Here is a 22352-nt window from a genome sequence, read left to right as displayed (position 1 = left end):
ACACAGACTTAACTGTTAACACAAATGTTAAATGTTCCCTTACACGTTCCCACCTGATGGGACCTCTTGGTGGCCGCCCCAGCCCTTTTGCCTCCCCATTTGGCCTTCTGGAGGGCTACGGGCCTGGCTCTCCCCCTAGCACTGGGGCAGGATGGGGACTGAGCTGGGTGCCCGGGGGGAAAGGGCACAGGGAGTCCCTGCTTAAGAACGGGTTCCGTTCCCAAGGTCTGTCCTTAAGTCGAGCTTGTACGCAAGCCAGAACAGCACGATGGCACAATGCTGCAGAAGTAGCGTTGCGTAATGAACTCGAACCGTTGTGTGTTTAACCCGAATCTTGCTACGATAGGTGCCGCTCTTCACTATGGGTCAACCGTAAACCGGGCGCTCCTAACCCCGGGACTCCCTGTTGTTTTCAGCTCTGTTTCTTATGGCTTGTGCTGAGCTGCCTAGAATCCTTGTAATGAGACAGGCGGCCCTCTAAGTCAGGGTTCCTCAACCTTGGCCGCTTGAAGATGGGTGGACTTCAACTCCCAGAATTCCCCAGCCAGCCATGCTGGCTGGGGAATTCTGGGAGTTGAAGTCCACCCATCTTAAAGTGGCAGAGGTTGAGGAACCCTGCTCTAAGTCCTGCCAATAAATCAATCAATGGGGGGGGGGGCGCACACAGACACAGACAGGAGCAGGCGGCGCATGCGCACAGGCAAGAACTCGCCTAAGCGGCCTCGAGGGCCTCCCTCGGGTCGGCCACCCTTCACAGCCCAGGTCCGGACAGACGCGCAGACCCAGACCCCGGACCCAACGCCCGGCCGGCCGTCCCGAGCCTGGCCCCTCCACCATGCTTGGTCCCCGGGAGGCGGGACAGGAGGACACACTGGGGGCGGAAAGGTACCGTCGCCCTCAAAGGCAAATGAGGCTGGAACGTGGGAAGACGTTGTGTCGGGCCAGTGTTGGGCGGCTTCAAGACGTGTGGACTCCAACTCCCAGAATTCCCCAGCCAGCTTGACTTGAGTTGAATTCTGGGAGTTATAGTCCACGTCTTGAAGCCGCCAAATTTGGGACAGGCTGCAATTCTCGCGCGAACAGAAGGGCCTCCCCGATTCCTGAGCGGCGGTGGGGGTCCAGCCACGTGCAGATGCCCGCTCCGCCAAGCCGGGCCAGCGGGTTCTCCACCCCGAAAGGCGCGCAGGGAGCCGCGGCAGAGGCCTACCCAAGAAGAGCGCCACGGCTTGACGTCACGGAGCCCACTTCCGGCAGCCGCGGGCCGTCATTGGCGGAGGAGGGAGTCCATCGCGCAGCGGTGGGCGGGCGTGGCGGCTGAGGTGGCCGAAGGAGGAGAGGGATTTCTTTGCAGAGGGAAAATCTTCGCTTCTTCTGTTGCTAATTAGATACAGTATTAATTAAAAGGATTCGTGGTAGTAACTTAAGAAGCCCGGCTAAAATGATTCCCCGCGCGGAAAGCTCGGAGGCGCCTTCCCGCCTTTTTCGCACCCCCTTTCCCAGCCTCGGAAGTCCCGCCCGCGGCCGCTGTTGCCCGTGGAGCGCAGTTCCTAGAGCGGCAGCCCGAAGCGTCTGTGACCATCCGGGCCGCTCTAGGCTCCTCTCTGTGTCTGTCAGGAGCGCTTCTGGGTAGGCTGCCCAGTGCAATGAGTCTCAGCAGCTTCCCTGATAGGTTCTATACCAGTTTCTCAACCTTGGCAACTCTTAAGTGTGGCTGGGGGATTCTGGGAGTTGAAGTCCACACATCTTAAAGTTGCCAAGGTTGAGAAACACTATGTGAAAATAAGATACCAGCCTGTGTTGTATTAGGGAAAAGGCTTGCAAAAATGGTGTAGATTAGGAAAAACTGCTAACGAAACTGCCCAGGTCGTCCTCGTTTAGCAACTGCCTTGTTTAGCGACCACTCTCAGTTACAACAGTGATGAAGCAGTAACTTTGGCACCCATCTTTGCATTGATGACCTTTGCAGGTCTGGAAAGGAAAGGAAAGGAAAGCTGAAGTCAGATCGTCAGCGCAGGGGCGGTTTCACTCCGCAACCATTTTGCTTAGTGACCGAGTTGCTGGTCCCAGTTGTGCTCGATAGAGGAGGACAACCTGTATACGTGTGGAAAAAGGAGGAGGGTGTGTGTGTGTGTTGCATGTATGTATGTTCTCCAGTTCAAACCCAATTTGGCAGCTTTGCGGAAAGGGGCAACCAGTACAAAATGGGCTTGACCCCCAAACGGCCGTTCCTTGCCACGCCCTCCGCTGGCCGAGCCCCCGCTCTCCCGCCGAGCCATGGCCGTTCCCAGGACCCCTGGGCGAGGGATGAGCCCCCTCCCCTCGCAGAACACCGGCAGAAGCTTGGCTGATCGGAGGCTCGGGACTCTCGGGCGAAGCAGGGGCAGCAGCCGCCGCGACCTCCGCTGCCCGCAGGAGCTCCGTGGCCATCTTGCCTGCAGCCACGCTCCCCTCCGTGACTGACGGCTGCGGCGCTTCTGTCTCCTCCCGGAGGAGGCAGGCAGACTCACCAGCGACGTGCTGCGCCACGGCCTCCGCCTCACCCTCCCAGGGTTATGAGTATTGCAGCGGGGCGACTGCTCCTTTAATCTCCTCCTGGCCCGCAGAGGGCTTCCATCCAGTTCTGCGGCTCCCAGGACTTTCTTGCAGGCTGCCCCTGAATTATTTACGCTCTCTTCCTGCAAAGAGCCTTCCGTTCCCACTATATGCCCCGCATCCATTAGTGCTGCCCAAGCCCACTCCCTTGAACCCGCAGCTCAAAGGAGCTCTCTCCCCAGGTCCAATGATGGCAGGGAGTTCTAGGGGCTTTTTAATGGCATCCCTTAGGAAGATATTTCCCCGGTGAGTGTCTGGATGTTTGCAGTTCCGCAGGTCCTGGATTTTAGACTTCCTGAATTTCCTCAGAGCATTAGAAAAACTGGACAAAGAAATGGGAGGAATCAGGGGAAAATGTAAGTTGACTTGCTTTAATGTAAACTCAGTGAGACTTTGGGTCATCTTGAAAGGCTGGAGAAGCTCAGACAGGTTATTCCTTGCATGGGAGACCACCGGGAAATGCTCAGGCTGAAGCTACTGAGAGAAGTTGAATGACCATCCTGGAAGAAGGCAAGAGACCCACTTTGGAATCATTGCCAAGAAAACAAGGTGGGCATGTCCATGAAATCGCCAAGAGTCAAGCTGGACTCCAGGGAGGCTTTACCCTTTTTATCTCCAATGAGTTCCTTTCCACCTTAGATGGGTGGCTAAATAAGTTTGTTAAATCAATCAATCAATCAATCAATCAATCAATCAATCAATCAATCAGTTCGTAGATGGGACACCACCAGGACATCCCACAGCTGTAGCCCCAAAGCTACCTAATTGATTGGATTGGATTGGATTGGATTAGGTAAAGTAAGAGGAAGAGAGAACGGCCTTGAGGGACAGGAGTTGTTGTCAGATAAAAGGGGGTTGAGCCCGGGCTAAGAATGTAACATGAGTAAACATCTCAGACAAGCTCCTCAGTTCACATAAAGATAAAGGGGTGTGCATGTGTGTGTGTGTGTGCACGCACGCACGTTCAGACTTGAAGATTCTGTGACTATGGCTTCCCAGAAAGAGTAGTTCCAACCTGTATGGCACTGGTTTCCAAGTCTGGTCTGCCTTGAAGGGCTGACGGATTGAGAGACTGCCCTTAAGCACCCTTTTCCCTCAGTAAGGCTGAAGGAGGTAGAATCAGCTTTTAGCTCAGCAGGAAGAACAGAGAAGCGGAGATTCTCCTGGGAAGAAACTTCTCTTTTAGGCAGCATTCCTGCCCCAAACCTGTTGCGACTCTCTGTCCACCATAAATCCGTCTCTCCTTTTGGACCTCCTCATCTATCCTCTGCTTGGATTCACACAACTCTGCATTTGAGCCTCATGTGTTTCTCAACCTTGGGAACTTTAAGATGCGTGGTCTTCAACTCCCAGAATTCCCCGGCCAGCCAAATTTCCCAAGGTTGAGATTAGACAGACCCACCCACTGGTGGCTAGTTTAAGCTTTGTGCAACGCGCAAATCCAGTCGGGTTCGCGGGCGAGCACGTTGTTTTACGAACGCAGCCTCGGATTCTGGCGCAGAGTTCCTGGGCCAGATCAGAGCATCGTCGGCCATGAACATGTACTGAACGGCTCCCACCGAGGGCTCCTTCCCGCTCCCCACCCCAGCCTTGCCCCAAACCACGAAGCTTCAAGTCCTTTAAATTAATAATTAGCAGCTCTCTTACAAATGCCACAGCTTGGTCCTTGAGAGGCAGCGTCTGCATGAAAAATTGATCACCTCAGTGAGAGTTGAGCTGTTCTTTAGCGAGCAGAGGGTTTAGTGCTGAGGGACATGGCAGGTCTCTGCTGGGGGGGGCGGGCGAGGCGGGCAATGCTTTTAGAGGCCCATAAAGATGCAAAAGTCTTATGGGGATCCCGCTTGTAATCACGCCTTCCCTGACCTGTTGCCAGTTTCCAAAGATGAAGCCCGGGCAATTTAGCTCCCGCTAAATTGTGCACCCCTTCCAAGGCTTCGTTCCCCGGCCAGCTGAGGGGCAGGGCTTCCCCTTCTTTCCCCCAGTCGGGATGTTTGAAGGAGATGGCTCCCCCCTGCATGGCACCCTTTTGCCAGCCGGCCCCCCCAACACATCCTCTCCTGAGTGAAAAAAGAGGTTAGAGAGTCAAGCTGAGCACATGGAAATCAGTGGACTTCCTTGGTGAAAAGAGGGATGGCTCGGGGGCAACCCAGCCCAGCCTACAGCTAGAGGAGTTCCTGGTGGTCTCCCATCCAAAGATGGACCAGAACCCCAAATAGCTTTCCAAGATCAGCTGGTAGTGGCTACATCCCTGCCAGCAGGGTTCAAACGCATCTGGGCAGTGACACCAGAGGGATGCGGTGAGAGGCTCTTGAGGGGCCCTGAAGATAACCATCTCAATGGGTCTTGGCCACACCAATATTTTCATTGCCCCTCACTTATTCCTGCTCCCAATGGAGGGAAAAGTGGGGGGGGGGGCTCCTGGCCACTGATCTTAGGGGCTTGAAATGAGGTGGTGCTTTGGTTCCCCCCAGGTCCAGTTGGAAGACTGTTTTTCCAGAAAGCAGAACCCCTGGCGGGGGGGGGGGTCCACTGGCATGGGAGCCAAAAAGGGCCCAGATGACAGCCACAGCGGCGCAACCGAAGCCACACGCTGTTTATGTGCCTCACAACAGGGAGGCTGCACCAGGTTCCAGGCTGGTCCTGCTGCTCTCCAGACATGTCCCTGAACCCCAGACCCCACCAGGATGGGACTCCTCCACTTTAAATCCTCCTAAAACCTCCACCCATTATTTAAAAAAAAAAAATCTCATACGGGAAAAATCCCCCAAAGGAGCACTTTGCTACCAGCTGCCCAGGCTGGCAGCTCCCTGCCATCTTCGCACCCTCTTTAGTGGCCGGTCCCTTGATCCTGATGCCCAGATATGGTGCCGGCTCCTCTCGGTCCTTTCCAGTCGATCAGCAGCAACCGATTCCCCTTTTCCTCCGGGAGCGCTCAGCACGTTGCCCGCCGCACCTCAGCACTGCCACCGTACGACCCGAGCCCAGAACTGGCGCTCCCACTGTGGCCTTGAGGGCTTGCAACCACGTGGCTTTCAGACTTCAGCGATGTGGAAGACGCTGCTTGCCAATGGAGATCTGCAACTCTGGGTTAGCCAGACCGTGGTTACTCAGCAACTTCAGCATCAAAATTCATTTACCTGGCAGCTTTGCCGTTCTGCGTCGGAGGCAGTTTGCTAGGGAAGATGGAAACAGCCACTGGGCAGGGAGGAGGTGGAAGATGGGACCGTGGGCCAAACCTCTCCCAGCCAAGCTGCAGGGAGGGGAAGGTCCCAGAGTGAAAACATGGAACCAGGTTGCATGGGGGTGGGATGAGGGGCGACTGCCAAGTCGAATCGAAACACATGATGGCTCAGCAGGACATGTAAAGCCAACCAACTATGGCTTAGTCAGTACACCATGATTAAGCCAGCTGTGGCTTCAGGTGCTGGGTGGACTCAGCCACCCTGGCAGTGCTCCAAGTACTGCACCACAAGCCAGCCAACTGTATTTTTAGCCTAGCACATCATGCACACCAGGTAGTTAAGCTTAGGGTTCATGGGCTCTGTTCATGATACTTAACCTGGTTATGAGTAACTCTTTTCCTGGTTTGCACAATGATGATGATGATGTGCGGTCAAGTTTTCAACTCCTAGCAACCACATAGATTTTCTCCAGGTGGATCAGTCCCCACTCTGGTCTTTCAGGCCTTCCAAGGGTACCCCCATCGCCCGTCTCATGGAGCCCACCCGCTGGCTGCTGGTCATCCTCTTCTCTTTCCTTCTGCCTCTCCCAGCACCAGAGCCTCCTCCAGAGAGCTGCCGGGTCTTCACATCTCTTCACATCATCGTGTGTCCTAAGTAGGATGATTTGAGCCTCATCACTTGTGCCTGGAGTGAGAATACCGGGCTTTGTTCGATGATCCATCGGTTTGCGCAATACGTTGAACCATAAGCCGAGTTTGCAGAACATGCTAAACCCAACTCAGATTGAAACTAAGATGAGCAAGTTGTACAAAGGTAGCTCTAAGTCTCTTTACAATCCACCGTTACCACCCTTTTGTGCAAGATGCACAGCTGAAGCATTCAGTCCTTGCCCCTCCTGTCAAGACCCAGCCCTGCATTGAAATGCTTCACCTTGTTCTCCAAGTTCCTTTCAGAGCTCCAGAAAACGGAGATGCGTCCAGAGTTGTTCATGCTCCAAATCCTGTTTCTAGAACCCAAAACTGGTGGGCATTTCAGGTTCAGAGGACAAGTACCTCACGTGGCTTGGGTCAAATCCTGCCTGCATCCTGTGGGGGTGCATAAAATGGGTATGCGTAAGCAAGCCCCCACTGCCGTATGCCCCTCCCTCCTTACAGGCGTATTACCCCCACCAGATCATAGCAAAACAAGCCCGTGCTCAGGGGCGCTCTACCCCAAATACCAGCAGCTGGGAAAGGCCGGGCAAAGCCGTGGCACGCAAGCTTCCTGGTTGGCTTTAATCTGGAGGCCCTGGCAGCCTAGAACAGCCTCAGAATCTTCTTGCAGAAGAGGGTTGCCATTCCTGTCCTTGCCCCGGCACACCACCAAAGCTTGGCTTGAAAGATCTGCCCACCCGCTCAAGAGCCAACTTCAAGGGCTCGCAAGGTATCTGGGGAATTACCCGCCTCCCCAGCTTACTCCTCGATGACCCCTCCTTCCCCACCTTAGGCCACGTTGATGCCCCAGTCCACTTCCAGCTGAGAACCATGGGGTTGGCAAGGTGTGGCATGGGGCTCCACGGCTCCTGGGAGTGCAGCTGTTTTATTTCATAAACCACAGTGAAGCCAGCCATGCCTTATTGTTGGAAACTCCCTAACCGGGAGGGCAGTTCAGCAGTGGAACCAATGCTCTAAAGAGGCTGGATGGCCACCTCCTTGCGCTGCTGAGCAGGGCTGGACGGCCGGCCTTAAGGGGCCCTCCCATAACGAGTGAGCTCAGTCACTGCAAGGGGCTTCCAAATTCTCATGCGCTGTTCCCGTGTAAGCACTGCGACTCAGAAGCCTCACGCACAAACACGAGAGCATCCACAGCTCTGTTCCTGACATTTGGATCCCGACCTCTTTAACAAAGCCCGTGGTCTCAAACCCGCCGCCTCTCCTTCAAGGGCCAACCCCCTCAAATTCCCCCCCACCCCCCAAAAGCGGGTGCAACCCCCGTAATCAAACTTAACACATCATCTTATGCATAGTTACTTCTTAAAAACCAAAGTCTTTTATTAAAAGTCTTATTCAAATTTCTTAACAAAAAGGAGATATATAAAAGAGGACCAAAAATTCCGAGGGGAAGATATTTATGTATGGGACTAGTTTTGACCAAATCTGGGCTGACTTTGTAAACTAGGGCTAAGACGTAAATCTCAAACCACCATCGGCCAGGAGCAGGGAAGGAGAGGAAACGCCAACCACAGCTCCGAACTTTGAGCTGTGAGATTTCTGTTGTTTGCGCAAAGCGTTCCCCAGCCAGGTTTGTACGGAACTGTACAAAAAAAGAAAGACAAAATAGGGCTCGCAACTGCAGAAATCTCACTTTTTTAACTGCAGTTCTTTGGGGGGGGACACAACCTCCCCATTTTGCTTTTGCTATCCTGACTCTAGCAGGGCTTCCCCCACGGGTGCCAAACTCTCCCTGCTGTGTGGCTTGCGATGGGAACTGCTGCCCCACACATCTGGAGCACGCCCATTTGGGGCCAGCTGAACTCTAAGGGGAACAGCAAGAGTCATCCTGGCTCCTGAGGGCCACAGACCAGTAAGGAATAAACCAGGGAAGAAAAGCAGGCAAGCAAAATAAAAATTACAGCAAACAACCGACAATCCAGTCCTAACATCCTGATCAGCATCGCCGCAGACACGGTGCTGCAGGGAGGGCCCAGCATCTGGGATCCATCCGATGGCCACATCTGCGCCACGTGCCCTCCAGAAAGTTGCATCTTCAGCCCTCCTGGCAGAGCAGGGTGCCCGTGGCCGGCTTGGGGGCCGCGGGGCTGCTTTTCTGCCGAAACCAGGAGTAGCCGTGTCCAAATGCGTCCTGGATCAGACCCCAGGGCAGTCACGGAGGGGGGCCAAAGTGGGGGCAGGGGGGAAGAGAGAAACACAAATCACTGCAGGCTCACCAAACCTGCCCTCGAATTAGTAAGCCTTTGGTCGCCAAATACCCCATATCAGGGACTGGTGGAAAAAGGAGGAAGGGGTGCACTGCAGGAGCATCGAGGGAGGGGGCGGGGGGGAAGCTAACAAAAATCCAACTTCTCCTGAAACACCTATCGTTTTCTACATCTTAAAAAAATATATACTGTGGGTGTTGCAGCCGTACAAAAGAGCGGGTGGCCGGGAGGCAGAGGGGGGATTCGTCACAGTCTCACACAGGGGGACGGTGAGGCCAGGAAAGTCACAGTCCGCAAAAAAACGGATTGGCCTGCCGAGGAGGAAGAGGAGCAGGAGGAAGGAGGAGGTCTCAGTCGTCGTTGTCTTCATCCTCTTCTTCATAGGGCTCTTCCTCAAATTCCCGTTTCCGCTTCTCGCCCCGCTGGACCTCTGCAAGGAAAGGAGACCAAGGAGGGCAGGTTGGCTGAGGCAGAAAACCGGAGTCCTATCCCTGCCGCCACAGGACCCTCTTCCTGGCAAAGGAAACGCCAGGAGGGATGTTCTGAGGGCAGCAGAGATGCCCTCGACTGCTGGTCGGATCGCCCTAGGGGACCAAGAGCTGCATCTGCTACAGAAAAAGGACTAGCGGGGATCCCTGAAGAACAACGGTGGCCCCGAGATCAGCGTTCAGAGGTGAGGTGGGGTGGGGTGGGGTGAAGAGGCCCAGCCCCCTCCTTCCCCCACCCGAACCCCCAGGGCTGTTGCAAGCCACATGAAGTAGCCACGGCAGACAGATGAACTTCCAACTTCAAAAAGCCCACGGTACATTTGCAGGCTGCGTCACCTCAAGCACGGGTTATAGATACAGCGATGCTGCCCTGGGCAACCGAGGTCCCCTTCCTAAAACCCACTGAAGCGCACGCGGTAGGCTCCCACCCCACCCCGGTTGCTCAGCAAGCCATGGTTAACCAGGCCAGCCCCTTTCCATCAAGCCGCGCTTTGTTTAAGCAAAGGCCGCTGACTGAGCCGGACCGGTTGCGGGATGGTTCACTGCAACAGGGGAACTGCGACATCATGGCTTGTTTGGACCAGGTTATGCATCCTGACGGAATCCGGCCAATGCAGTTTTTAAACCGCATTGCTTAGTGTGTTGGCTGACCCAGGGTAAGATTTATCCATCAAATCATGGTTAAAATAATGGCTTGGCACTAGTTAGGGACCCAGCCATCGTGGGTTGCTTAGGGGTATCTAATAATGAACTGGGGACTTGGATTCACTGCTCTGGTGGGACAGGGGTTGGGCTAGATCAGGGTTCCTCAACCTTGGTGAATTCTGGGAGTTGAAGTCCACCCGTCTTAAAGTCTCCAAGGTTGAGGAACCCTGGACTAGATGAACTCAAAGGTACCTCCCAACCCTTACACAATTCCGTCTCAGAGAAACCAGAGCAATATACCCACCAGTTTCTTCTTCGTCATCCTCATCATCGTCTCCATCATCCTCATCATCTTCATCCTGAAGGAGGAAGGAGCATTGACTTTTAAAAACGTCAGCCCCCACCCTAGGCCACCGTTCGCAGCGAAGCCAAATCGGTCACTGGATCTACGAGCAGGTAAGCCCATCCACGGATAACTGAAACCCAGTTTTTTAGGGTGTATTTTGGAACCTAAAATTCCCGCCTTACGTACAGGACACCAACATCCTGAGCAGGGCTTTAAACTGAACGCGTTTGACCTCCTAGCGGCAGAGCGTTCCCCGAGAAGAGAGCAGGGAGCCATTTTTGCTATCGTGTTCCAAATCAAAGAGGAATCTTCTTTATTTTACAGAAGAAATACATCCTCTGGGCGCACCTTGTTTGGGATCCACTCGCCTTTTCTTTGGGCCTGCAAAAGTTGCTCTAAGATCACGAGGGCAGGAGGAACCTAGAGTGAGCGACAGGCCAGTTCAAAAAAGCTGGTCTCCTGGAGTTCTACTTCAGGCGAGTCCCTTGCGGGAACAGCTCTGCCATTTCCCCAGCAGAAGGAGAATAAACTGAACCACAAGGAGCCTGTTTCTAGGTTCAAGGGACCTTTATGCAGACAACCAACCGCAGACGTGACCAGTGGCCTTCCTTCTAGCACACCAGAGTCAAGGTGTGCACACGCCAGACACGTCAGCTCCAAATTCAAAACCAGTTCACTTGCTGGAATTCTTGTGGCACAGACTCTTTCATCTTAACAAATCTCACTAAAAAGACCTCCGTGGGTCTCTGCTTTGGGAAAAATCTTTTTTAGTTCAGGCAGCTGCAAAGGCCTGGCATCTAAGCACCTTCCACACGGAGCACAAACCAATCCTTCAACGTGAAGAAATTGCACAGAAGGTGAGCGATTGGACCCCCTGGAACCACCCACCTCATCATCGCCCCCATTCTCCTCTTCTTCGCCATCCAAGTCATCTTCGTCTTCATCATCTACAGCGTCGTCATCTAATTCTTCATCTTCCTCATCATCCTCTTCCTCATCTTCTACAAGGAAGAGACCCCAGAGGAGAGGCGGCATCAGAGACTGGCTCATAACTACACCTCCATGAACTGAGAGCGGAGTTGATTCCTGGAGTCTGTTAAGTGCAACGCTAGGGAATCCGGTGAACTAAACTCCCAATTAATCTGGAGGGCAAAGGTCAGACAGGGCCCCTAGGAAACTCAGGCCTTCTCCATGCAGGGCGCAAGGCGCATGGCTAAGTTACTCCCTTTTCCCTATATGTAAAGGATTCTAGACCTCAAGGTCGCAAAAACAGGGACAATTTAAGTCAATGCAGGAAACCACCTTATTAAAAAGCGTTGGACATCCTTGCTCGTGCCGGGGACCCCATGGCCATGTCTGAGTCCACCGCAGGCCTTTCTGCAGCCCCAGAGTCTGCCCTCCCCCCAAATAAGTGAAGCGGCACAGCCATGTGGCGTCTCAAGGTCTGGAAAAGCTGTTGTTCAAATCCTAAAACAGGCTCAACAGAGACAACCAGGGATATCCCAAAGGCATACCGCCCTCCAAGAGTTGAGGGTCAGAAAAGTCAAGATGGCGGCCACAGCCATGCAATCAAAGCCCCACCCCTTTTCAGCCCCCTCCCCAAGCCAGGCCGGACTCACCGTCCCCATTCTCATCACATTCATCGTCCAGCCCGTCGGCTTCCGGGTCCGAATCAGGGGCCTCTTTGTCGTTGGTGTCGAACCCATCGAGATAGATCAGCTGGGGAAGGAGGGCAAAGATGCTCTCCCGGTAGTTGATCAGCATCGTCACCTCGCAGTTGAACAGGTCGAGGTTCCTCAGGTGCGGCAGCTTCTTCTGCAGGGAGACGGAAGGGGAGAGCCGCTTTGTGTGAGATGGGCGGCTGCATAAATGCGGCTAAATAAATAAATAAGGTGGCCTGATTCAGGAGATCTGGCCCCCTTCCCCACCCTGCGCGTAGAGAAGCTGGGCTGCACAAGGGCTGTCTCTTCCCCTCCCCGCAATGCACTCGGCCAGTAGCCTGCCTTTGAAGACGTCGCTGCAGTCAATATCTCTCCCCCCACTTTCGCTTCTCCCATGCCAAGGTTCAGTTGCTAGTCCCTTGGGGCAGAAGCCCCATGATTTTTCTGTGAACCCAAAATCCATGACATTCTAGAGACTCAGGATTAAAAAACACACTAACTGTTAAACACGGGTAGTCCTCACCTAACGACCACAATTGGGACTGGAACTTCTGTCGCTAAGCGATGCAGTTGTTAGGTGAGGACTACCTGTATTTAACAGTAGTTAGTGTGTTTTTTGCCATGGTTAAGTGAGTGCCCCCGTGTTGCAAGACCCAGGCGCTGCTGGGTGGGGAAAGGAGTGAGGGGGTGCAGGGGTGCAGGTTGGGTGTGCGGGGGCCTCAGAACCACTTGGATTTTCCAGGCAGCCCCCAGAGGCGAGAGGGAGGCGGCAGGGGCTTGCAGCCTTCCCCACTGACCTTCTGGGGGAGCCAGCAGGGAAGATTGCAAATGGCTATTACACGATCACAGGGCGCTTGGCAACTGGTCGTAAGGATGAACCGATTGCCAAGGGTCCAGATCACCTTAACTCTGGGCACAGGTTGTAAGTCCCTTCATTCAGCGCTGTCGTAACTTTGAATGGTCACTGAACAAACGGTTGTTAAGCAAGGACTACCTGTATCTTTCTTTAGTGCAGACAATTCATTGTGCAAAGTATAAACGGGACCAGAGGTGACTCTAACAGCCCCCCATCACCTCCAAGGCTTGAAATTTCAGCCATTTTCCCCCCTTGCCCAGTCCTCCTAAAAATCCTTTGGTGGGATTTTTTAAACGCAGGGGCCACAAGACCCAAGCGGGCAGAAAGGGCCCTCCTCCACTTTGTGGGGTCTCATTTGCCGGGGAAGGGGGCACATTACCGGTGCACAAAATGAAACCTTTTCAGAAGCTCTCCCAATTGTCCCAGGTGAGCTCCAAGCCCCCAAAGCCCATTCTGGAATGGCTGGAGCAGCCTGTTTGGAACTCAGAACCCCCTGCGCGTCCCTCACACCAAGGCGAGACCAATCGCTCACCCGACGGTCTGCCCAGAACCGGCAACTCACCAGAGGATCCAACGTGTTGATCTCTTTGATTTTATTCCCACTGAGGTTCAAGTGCGTCAAATTAGGCGTTTTCTCTGCAAGGACTTCCAGGCCACCAGAAATATGATTGTCGCTCAGCTCCAGCTGCCGAAAGAGAAACGCCAAACGGCTCCAGATATCACAGAACAAAAGTGGAGGCCTCTCCGCGTGGATTACGTGGCCCAGCCATTTTTCCTAAGAACGCAAACCCCCTGCTGCTCCTGGCGGTTTTTCACAAAGACCCAGTAAGGTTCTCCAGTACTGGGGCCTCCCAGAACAGAGATCAGAAAAAGGCAAATGGGGAAACTAAGGCAAGAATTCTTTTCTTCACCCCCCCACCATTTTCACCGATTTATTGTGCAATTTTGCAAATGCTTCAACCCTCCCAGATTCTAGGCAGTTTGCAGATATTAAGACAGCTATAAAATTACACTTTAAAATGACAATATCAAGTTTCTGATGACTAAGAAATACACACACTTCCATTATGCAAAGATGACCCATGTCAAACAGGATGGGACCCAAAGACTATGCATGTCTGAAACCAACCTAGGAAGTAACCCAAGAGGTTCCCCAAATAGGAATATCGCTCCCCCAGCCCCCCCTAAACCAGTTTGAGGGGCAGGCGATGTTGCCTGGACAATTTGGGTACACTACAAAAGGCAAAAGCAGGGGAAGACAGAAGATCAGGACAGGGTTTTTTCTGGGCAGGGCACGGATGGATCAGGCAGGAACATCCACGAGTGGGGGGTGTTAGAAAGGTCGAGGCAGTGGCTGCAGCGATGTGGCCGATGTTCCACCCTGTTTCCCCCTGCATCTTGCCAAAGGAATGATTTATGGTGAACAGCCCACTTACAAAATAAGGTAGGCACCATCTTTTGTTTCTGCAAATCAGATTCACTTGAGTGCAAATTCAATTTCTGTTCCCCTTGAGTGGACACCTAAAGTTTGCAAAGTGCTTTTCGAAAGCACAAAACCCGAAACAGCCGACCAGTTCGGAACCGACCCCTCGCCCACGACACACGCACGGAAGAAAGGTTTTTGCAGACAGTCCCTCCGCCCTGCCCACCGACAAGACAGGCGCTCACCTTCCGGAGTTTGTTAAGCTTGGGGAGGTTGGAGACGGACAGAAGGTTGACGTTGATCATGCTGAGGAATTCCAGGTTTTCAAAGTCAGGGGAGAGCCCGCTGATCTTGCCATCGTCGGAACGGCAGTTGTCCAGCACCAGCTCCTTCACCTAGAAAGGGTAGAAGCGTCCATGTTGCCATCCCAATCTGGCCTCCGCCAGCCTGGGCACTACTGCTCCCAGAAGGCCACCCGGCACAGCTGAGGGCTTCTGGGGGGATGTGGTCCAATCCATCAGGGAGGCTCCAGGTTGGGTAGAAGCAGCCCCCTCAACCTCCCAGAAGCCAAGGCCCGCCGGGTTCAACAGCCCCAGGCTACTTTAACAGCAAGGACCGAGCAACTCGGAGCAGCACGAAAACCAGCTACTGCATTGCCACCAGGACCCCAAAGGCTACGCGGGGGAGAAACAGACCGGCTTCTCCCACCAGCCACAGCACGGGATTTATCAAGCCACAGCCCAGCCCCCCTTCTCCTAAAGCAGCCCAGCGCCAAGCCAATTCCTTCCCTTCGCTGCAGCAGGCGGCACTTTACTCCAACCTGGGGCTCCTCGCATTCCTGGCCAGAAAGGCCAGTGAAGAACTGGGGAGCCGCGGCCCCTCCCTGTGCAGCCGGAGAGCGCCAGGTGGGAGGAGGAGGCCTTTGGGGACAGCTTGGGCCACTTATGGTGGCTCTTTGCAGAAAGCGCACCTTGGTGGGGACGGGAATAAAAACAGGTGCTTCCAGGGAACAGTAACGAGGGGCTGGAAAGGTTCATAGGGGGCAGAAGAGACAGATCAAGAAGCCAGAAAAAACTCGCGAGGGACCTTCCGGCCTGAAAAGCAACCCGTGGGGTGGAGCAGGAGGCCGATCAGATCTCAGCAGACCTCTTCGGCCCCACTTCCCCCCAGTCGTCTAAGACCCGGCCGTGCAAAGCCAGACAGAATCGACGGTGTGCATTCGCTTTAGCCCAGTCGCTCAGCAGCCTCGGATGAGCCCCTTTTCTCTCCCCTGCAGAAGGTGCTGAGAGCAGCCTACCCTGCAAGCTTGTTGTGGGACCTATGCCGAGACGTGCAAGCGGCCCCAAAGCTGGAAAGAGCCGCCTCTGCAAAGGAAGCCGATTCCCATCGGCTGCCCCAAACTGCCCTCCTGCAAAGGAAGCCGGTGGACCCGTTTCAACCAGCCCCACAGCACCCCTGGGAGCTCAGCGCAAGCAGGGCCAGCTATGATGTGGATCAGGACCCAGAAAGGGGGGAGGTTCTGGGAGGGAGGAAGAAAAAGGGACTTTCTGAAAGCAGCCCTCCTTTTTGCAGCTGGGGAGCAAACGTTTCGGAAGGCCCAGACCACAGTCTAAGCACGCTCAGTTTAAACCAGGGTTAGATCTCCTTGGGGCTGAGTGTGTCGCACAAACCCCTCCCACCGGGCCAGCTTCTGGTTCCATGACTTGGGCGAAGCAAGAAACAGGAGTAACTCCATAACCGTGTGGAGTGTGTGGTGGGAAGGCAGCCAGCGCGAGAAAACAGGATGAAACGGGGAAGACGTCCCAATCAAGCATTTTGCCCCAATGCAAACGGCGCACCATTCCTGACACAAAGCTCTCTGGGCACAGCAACCGGGGAGCGCCTGCCCCCCCCCGGCAGGAAGAAGAGGCGGCAAGAGGGCCCTGCCCCAGCCCCTCTGGGGAGGAAGACAAGAGTCAGGGAGGCACGGCTTCGGGGGCTGCCCTGGGCAAGCCCCCCAATTCATCTGTGTTCAGAACCATGAGGACTGGAACCTTGCTTCTTTTGGAACTCAACTGCAATGCACCAGTTTAAACCCCTGGGTCCCAAGAAGAGCTGGAGAAGGCTTGCTTGCACACGCACACCCACACCCCACCTGCAACCGGCTTTTCAAGCTGCCTGACCTGGAGGGCCTCTGGGTCTGGCTCCACGCAGGCCGCCCTCCCTGAAAGCGCCCGAGCCCGGTGCTGCTTCGAGCAGCTGTGTGGCACAAGCCCGGCGTGATCTAATGCATCTGGCAGCAGAGCAGCAATGCAGCCGAACCGGCCGTGCCAGCAACCGCATTCTTCCGTTGCTCCTGAGCCTGCATGTTCTCCTCTCTGGGGAGGCCGAGGCAGGCAAAGCTCATGGCGGCCGGGGAACGAGACCCTGCTGGGTGGAATGGCCCCGGCTCAGGAGCCCTTGAGTCGGTCGGAGGGCGAGCGAGGCGAGAGGGCTATACCACGTGTCCAAGCAGGCCTGAATGGGACTCCATGGAGCTGGCAACATTGCAAAGACCGATGGAGGGGGCCACGAACAGAAACCAAGTGGATTTAATTCCCAGACAATAATCACTGACATTTTGGTCCACCCTTCGTTTGGGGGCAACAAGAAGAGAGACCGGTGGCACGAAAACAATGAAATGTACCTGCAAAATCATAGCAAATCAAATACACACCTAGGTCAAAAAAATCAGGTGGTGTCTGGTAGCACCTCTTCTGACTCACAAATGCTATTAAAGGGCAGACACCTTAGTGAGTTTGCTAGCACAAATGAACGAGAGGAGGCCCTCCTTCTACCCTACGTAGATCAAGTAAGCGCTAAGCCTCAGGCTGAATTCGGGGAGCCTTTAATTCTCTTCTCCTAGGCTGACCGAACAACCCACCTTTCAGCCCGCTGGGTTGAACCCAGCCACCCTCCAACCCTTCCCACTTGCCAGGACGGGCTGTCAGACGCATTGGTGCTCCGGCTGAACAACACACTTCCACAACCTTACTTGGTTGTGTTCTACTGCTCTGTTATTACGGACTTATACTGTGCACCATTACTTAATTTGATGGCCACCAGGCTAAGCTCCTAAACAGAACAAGAAGCAGCACCAAAACATCTTAAAATAATAAACACAAATAGCCCTAACCCTCCTTGCAGGACTCTGGTCAGGATTATCGCAGGCCAAGTTCTTCGGAATAGATCAGGTGACATAAACATTCTACCAATTTTACACACATTTTCTATGGCTTTGCAGGTTTCCAACAACATGGACTTCTGTTAAAAGGCGGCTGTGGCCTGCAGACTTTCTGTTCTGCCAAATTTTATTCCATCAAGAGGGCTAGAAACTTGAGTCTCCGAGGTGTCAAGAGCTAATATTCTCAAGGGGAGAGTGCCTGCCTGTAAGGGATACTGGGTTATCCAGAAAAATCCGAAATTACTGAAATCAACTTTCAAGCCCAATTATTTTTACACGCAAGATCCAAAGTGCAAAGACTTAATCACTTATCAACTGCACAGCCCTGCAGAGAAGGATCAGCAATTTTCTTGCAGCCTCTACGTCCCCTCTCAGCTACGCCTGTTTCCCTGAACATATAAAGCTGCCCTAACAAGTATTTTGCAAGCAACCAAATTCACAAGATTTAGAAACGTGCATGTTAATGGAAGTGTACAATTTCAAAGTGCTGGGATTCCCAAAGCAGACAAAACGTGGGGATCCTATTTTCTCCAAAAAGGTATAGAACTGCAGATTAAACATTATACTGCCTCTGAAATGGGCATGAATGCAATCCCGGATTAAAAATGAAGTTGGTGTGCAAGGTATGCCAGCTAAAGATTGTGGATACTGATGGGCCAGAACATCTGGAGGAGACCAATTTGGGGAAAGGAGGTATCTTAGCCTACCAGGAAACGGCAAATCTGGGCACTTCATTTTTTTTCTGAGTAGCAAATGGAAGGACAGGGATTAGATGACCCTGAAATGCAATCAAGAACATTGACTTTCATTGTGTATTCAAGTAGTACCACCCATTCCCCTTTTGCTGGTAAAAATGGAGTGTATAGGATCTGAGGGGCAGAGGCCCAATGATTTAACTGGTGCTCAACTTTCTCCCCAAGGCCCGCTTCTTCATGAGTGCGGCCCTAGCAATGGGGCACCGCCATCACCCCTGAAAGTGGGAGCGCCAGCACAGAATGAAAAGGGTGCTGGGCAGTTTGCTCACATTCCTCTAGAGCAGTGTTTCTCAACCTTGGCCGCTTTAAAGTGTGTGGACCTCAACTCCCAGAATTCCCCGGCCAGCACTGTGGAGTTGAAGCCCGCACACTTCAGAGTTGCCAAGGCTGAGAAACGCTGCTCTAGAGGAAGGAGGAAAACAGTGTAGAACGCACAAAAAAAACCACAGCCAGTTTGCAAAGGGGCGCTCCCTTGCTTTAACTGTCTGGAGGACCACATTTGTGCACAAAATTTAAAATCTACACCGTTTCCTGCCTTGCCAGCCACACAGACCAAAACAAGTCATCTCTGGCTTTAACCAGGAAGGGTTGGACTCGGTTTTGGCCCCAAGAGATGTTCTGGGAGAAAGCAGCCGGGGTCTCAGCTCTGCTTTTTTTTTTTTTTAAAAAGAGGAAAGACCCCTCTTTCCAAGGAGCCAGGGCTGGGCTGCTGGGGCCACATCTGGCACATCTGCAGAGCGCCCCGCCAGAGTCCTGGGCTCCCCGTCCGCGCCAAGCATCTCGGAGGGAGAGCGGTCGAGCGCAAGGCGCAACTGCAGAGAAGGCACCTTGCGCCGTGTTATGCTCTGGACGCGCTCAGAGGTCGTTGAGTCAGTCCCGGGGCTGGGTTTACACCACGCGGTACGGCAGAAACAACTCCGCTGGCCGGCTGCAACGGTCCCACGCCGTTTTCAGCATCAGACGAAAGAAGGAGCAGGCTCGGAGCGTGTGGGGAGGCCGGCTGGCCGGCCAGCCCTGCGATGCGGCGCGGGGGGGCTTCCTCCTTTTGCCCGCCCTTCGCCTCTCCTCTCCCGTGCCCTTGCGGGGAGGGGGCTTCTCTCCCACGCGCAAGAGGAGGGGGCTCTTCCGAGGCTGGCCCTCCGCCATATCTTTTGCTCTCCACGCAGACCCCCCCGCCAGTGGGGTGGAGGGCAGCAGCTGGGGGAGGCCGCTCTCCACGCAGCCAGCCGCGGCCACCACCGCGCCGGAAGAGGCCCGCGAGGTCCCCGCCGCCCGGCAGCCCGCAAGCGCCTCGGGGCAGGGACCGCTGCCCGCTCCGTGCCGCCGGCAGGGCGGCTTACCCGGCTTCCACCCGCCGGGGCCTGCCGCGAACGGGCCGCCGGAGCGGAGACCGGCGTCCTGTCCCCATGAAGGCCCGGCCCGGCCCGGCCCGGCCCGGCCCGAGCACGCGGCCAACGCTGACCCGAAGGCCGCGGGGCCGGCCCGGCCGGCCCGGGGGAGGCCTGCAGCCGCGCGCCCAGCCCGCCCGCGGCCCCAGGGACGCGGCCCCCGCGCCCGGAAAAGGCGCCTTCGGCGTCTCCTCCCGGAACTACAGCCCCCAGCGTCCCTTGCGGGCGGCCATGCTCCGCGGCTGGTCCGCTTCGGCGGCGGGGAGGCGCCCCCCGCCCGGGGCTCCGCGCAGCCCTCCCGGGTGAGCCGGGCTGGAGCCCGCAGCCGGCCCCGCGCAGCCCCCCACCCCGCGCCCGGAGAGGGAGGGAGAGGCCGGCGGCGGGGACGCGCAGGAGCTGCTCGCCGGGAGGACCCGCGCCGGGCCCCGGCGGCCCCCGCCCCCGACTGCGGGGCACCCCCGGGCGCCCCCGCCTCCCCCCGAGCAGGGAGCGCCTCCGCTGCCCACGCGCGCCTCGCCGGGGGAGCAGCCGCGCGAGCGCCGTCTTCGGGGGGCCGCAAAACGCCTCGGCAGCCCGCCGCGCCGCGGGCCCTGCGCGCAGAGCCCCCGCCGCCCCCGCCCGGCCTCGCCGGCGCGCCCCCGCCCGGCCGCCCCCCCGGCAGCACAGGCGGCCTCCATTTTCCGCCCCCCCGCAAAGACCCACGTGGACACGACGCGGCCCGCGGCGGCCTCCCCGCCCCCCGCCAACTTTCCCCACCGAGAAGACAACTCCAGCCCCTTCCGCGACCCCCCCGCGAAGCCGGCCCGCTTTCGCGCGGCCACCGGGGCCCGCCTGCCCCCTCTCGCGAGCGCCGCCGCCGCGCGCCCCAGGCCGGGGGTCCCAGGCGGGAGGGGAGGGGAGGGGTACCCCCGCCCGCGCCCCTCCAGCCTGCCCCGTCGAACCCGGCGTCCGATTTCCACGTGCGCCACTCGCCCCCCCGCCGGAAAAGAGGGGGGAAGCTCGGCTGCGAGAAACAATCGGCCGGCCGGAGGAGGACCCCGCGCGCGCCTTCCCCCCGCCGGGGTCCCGGGCGCGAAGGAGGCAGCCGCGGGCGCCCCGGCCCCTTTCCGCGGCGCGGGGGCGAAGGGCCGCGCTCCCCTCCGCGGCGGAGGCTGAAGCGCCGTTGCGCGGCCCCGTCCCCCACCTCGCGGGCGGCGGCGGCGGCTTCCCGGCGGGCCAGTCCGGCGCTGCCCCGCAGCGGGGAGGGCCGGGAGGGCCGGGGCTCGGCCGCAGCGCCCCCGGCCCGGGCGAGGGTCCGCGGGAGGCAGGCGAGCACCCGCCGCGCTGCCGCAGAGCCCGGCCGGCGGAGGGCGTCGCGATGGCCGGCGAGGTCCGTGCGTAAAAGCGCGCTCCGGGAGCGGCGCGAGGGCGCATGGAGCCCCAAGGGGCCGAAGGCAGGGGCCCGCCGGGCCTGCTCGCGAGGAGGGCCGGGGCCGCCGGCCACGCAGGGAGGCGCCCCTGGCCTGGCCCGGCCCGGCCCGGCCCGGCCGCGCCTCGCCTGCTGCCTGGCTCGCCGCGCGCGTCTCCAACATGTCGGCCGGGCACACGTGTGTGCAGAGGGGAGAAGCCGCGCGGGGACGGGGACGGGGCCGGCCGCGGCTCACCTCGCCGGGCTTCTTGTTGCGCAGCTCCAGCGTCAGCCGCTTCTTCATCTCCATGGCGCAGCGCCGCTCTCCAACCGGGCCCCGGGAGCCCGCGCCGCCGCCGCCGCCGCCGCCGCCGCCACCAGCGAACAAGCCGCGGCCCTGCTCGGAAGCGAAGTCGAGGCGGGCGCCGCTGCCGCCGCCCCTTATATAGTGCCCAGCCAACAAAGGGCGGGGTGGCGCGGCGGCGAGAGCCGCGGCGGCGCGGCGCGGCGCAGCGCAGCGCAACGCAGCGCAACGCAACGCAGCAACGCGGCTGGCGTTGGGCGCGGGGTCCCTGCTCGCCCGGCTCCGCCGCGGAAGCCCGGCCTGCGGGGCTCGCGCCCCTTGACCCCCGGCCCGGCCCCTCGGCTCGGCTCGGCGTCGGAGAGGGGAGCCCCGGCCAGGCCGGGCCTGAGCGAGTCGTCCCAAGCGAGGGTTCCCCGCTCCGGATCGCGGCGCGGCGTCTTTCTCGGCTCGGTCGTCGCCTCGGGCGCCTTTTTGAACGGCGCCTTTCGCTCCTGCGCCCCACCCGAAGCGCTTCGGTGATCGGGTGAGGTGGTTAATCCGATCCATGCGAGGAATCGTCCTTGTTTTTAAAAAAATCGTGTGTTGCCCTTGATTTGCTGCGTAATGAGGCTTCATTGTGTTTGGGCTGCGATTTTATTGCTGTTCGGCAGGTTTTCAGTTCCGTGGTTTATGTTTTCCGGAGTGCTGCTGTTAGTAATGCAGGATCGAGAGTAACGTCTTTGCGTCTATCCCTTTCGAATCAGAGTTGGGCCTCGAGGCTGATTTTGTAGTGAGCAGAATGGAAATGCTCATTTAAAATGACAACAACAGCAACAATATAAGCAATAATTCGGCACGACTCTGAAAAGAAATCTCAAGCAGAGAAAGACTGAGACCAGACATCTTCAACCTGATGCCCTCCACGAGTTTTGGCACTGAACCTGAAGCCAGGATGATGGATACAGATGTCCAGCCCATCCGGGGGGAATCAGGTTCTCTTTCAGAGGAAGGGTCTATTTCACCCAGAAGCGCCTCTCCAAAGTCTGCAGAGGAATTGGGGCCCACATTTGGGGGGAGGGCCTCTTGGGGATGCAAGGTGCCTTCAGCGGGCAAAATTGTTCAACAGGCACCACCTTTTTTTTATCCCCACCAGCCCAAAGAAGGCTGGCAGCGTGGTCGTCTGCTTCACGCGGATCCCACCGGCCCAGCAAGGCTGGCTGAGCGTTC

The 22352-nt window shown here is 56.8% G+C and overlaps 1 protein-coding gene across 2 annotated transcripts; it reads right to left on the bottom strand.

Moving 5' to 3' along the window:
• Positions 1-7779: 7779 nt before the first annotated feature.
• Positions 7780-21254, bottom strand: LOC103056926 (acidic leucine-rich nuclear phosphoprotein 32 family member D-like). Of its 2 annotated transcripts, none has more exons than XM_088147410.1 (7): positions 21099-21254; positions 14356-14505; positions 13250-13372; positions 11790-11985; positions 11059-11171; positions 10129-10183; positions 7780-9121 (listed from the first exon to the last, which is right to left on the bottom strand). In XM_088147410.1, the coding sequence occupies exons 1-7, from the start codon at positions 21150-21152 to the stop codon at positions 9042-9044; spliced, it is 771 nt and encodes a 256-aa protein (XP_088003536.1). In that variant the 5' UTR covers positions 21153-21254; the 3' UTR covers positions 7780-9041. The 2 variants fall into 2 exon arrangements, with proteins under 2 accessions (XP_088003536.1, XP_088003537.1); XM_088147411.1 differs by lacking the exon at positions 21099-21254 and adding an exon at positions 18895-19360.
• Positions 21255-22352: the final 1098 nt, after the last annotated feature.

Source organism: Python bivittatus, unplaced genomic scaffold, assembly GCF_059951505.1.
Source record: "Python bivittatus isolate LINGU-HERP-01145 unplaced genomic scaffold, Pbiv_v1 ctg000500_np1212, whole genome shotgun sequence".
Taxonomy (NCBI): domain Eukaryota; kingdom Metazoa; phylum Chordata; class Lepidosauria; order Squamata; family Pythonidae; genus Python; species Python bivittatus.
This window is presented reverse-complemented; position numbering and strand designations above follow the sequence as displayed.

Bases quoted from the DNA above. Each gene is read 5' to 3' on its own strand.
- LOC103056926 (XM_088147410.1), bottom strand. From the start codon at position 21,152: ATGGAGATGAAGAAGCGGCTGACGCTGGAGCTGCGCAACAAGAAGCCC. The intron at 13,373-14,355 runs GTGAGCGCCTGT...CTCTTTCGGCAG, and splicing joins AGCTTAACAAACTCCGGAAG to CTGGAGCTGAGCGACAATCA. The intron at 11,172-11,789 runs GTGAGTCCGGCC...TCTTCCTTGTAG, and splicing joins ATGTGATGAGAATGGGGACG to AAGATGAGGAAGAGGATGAT.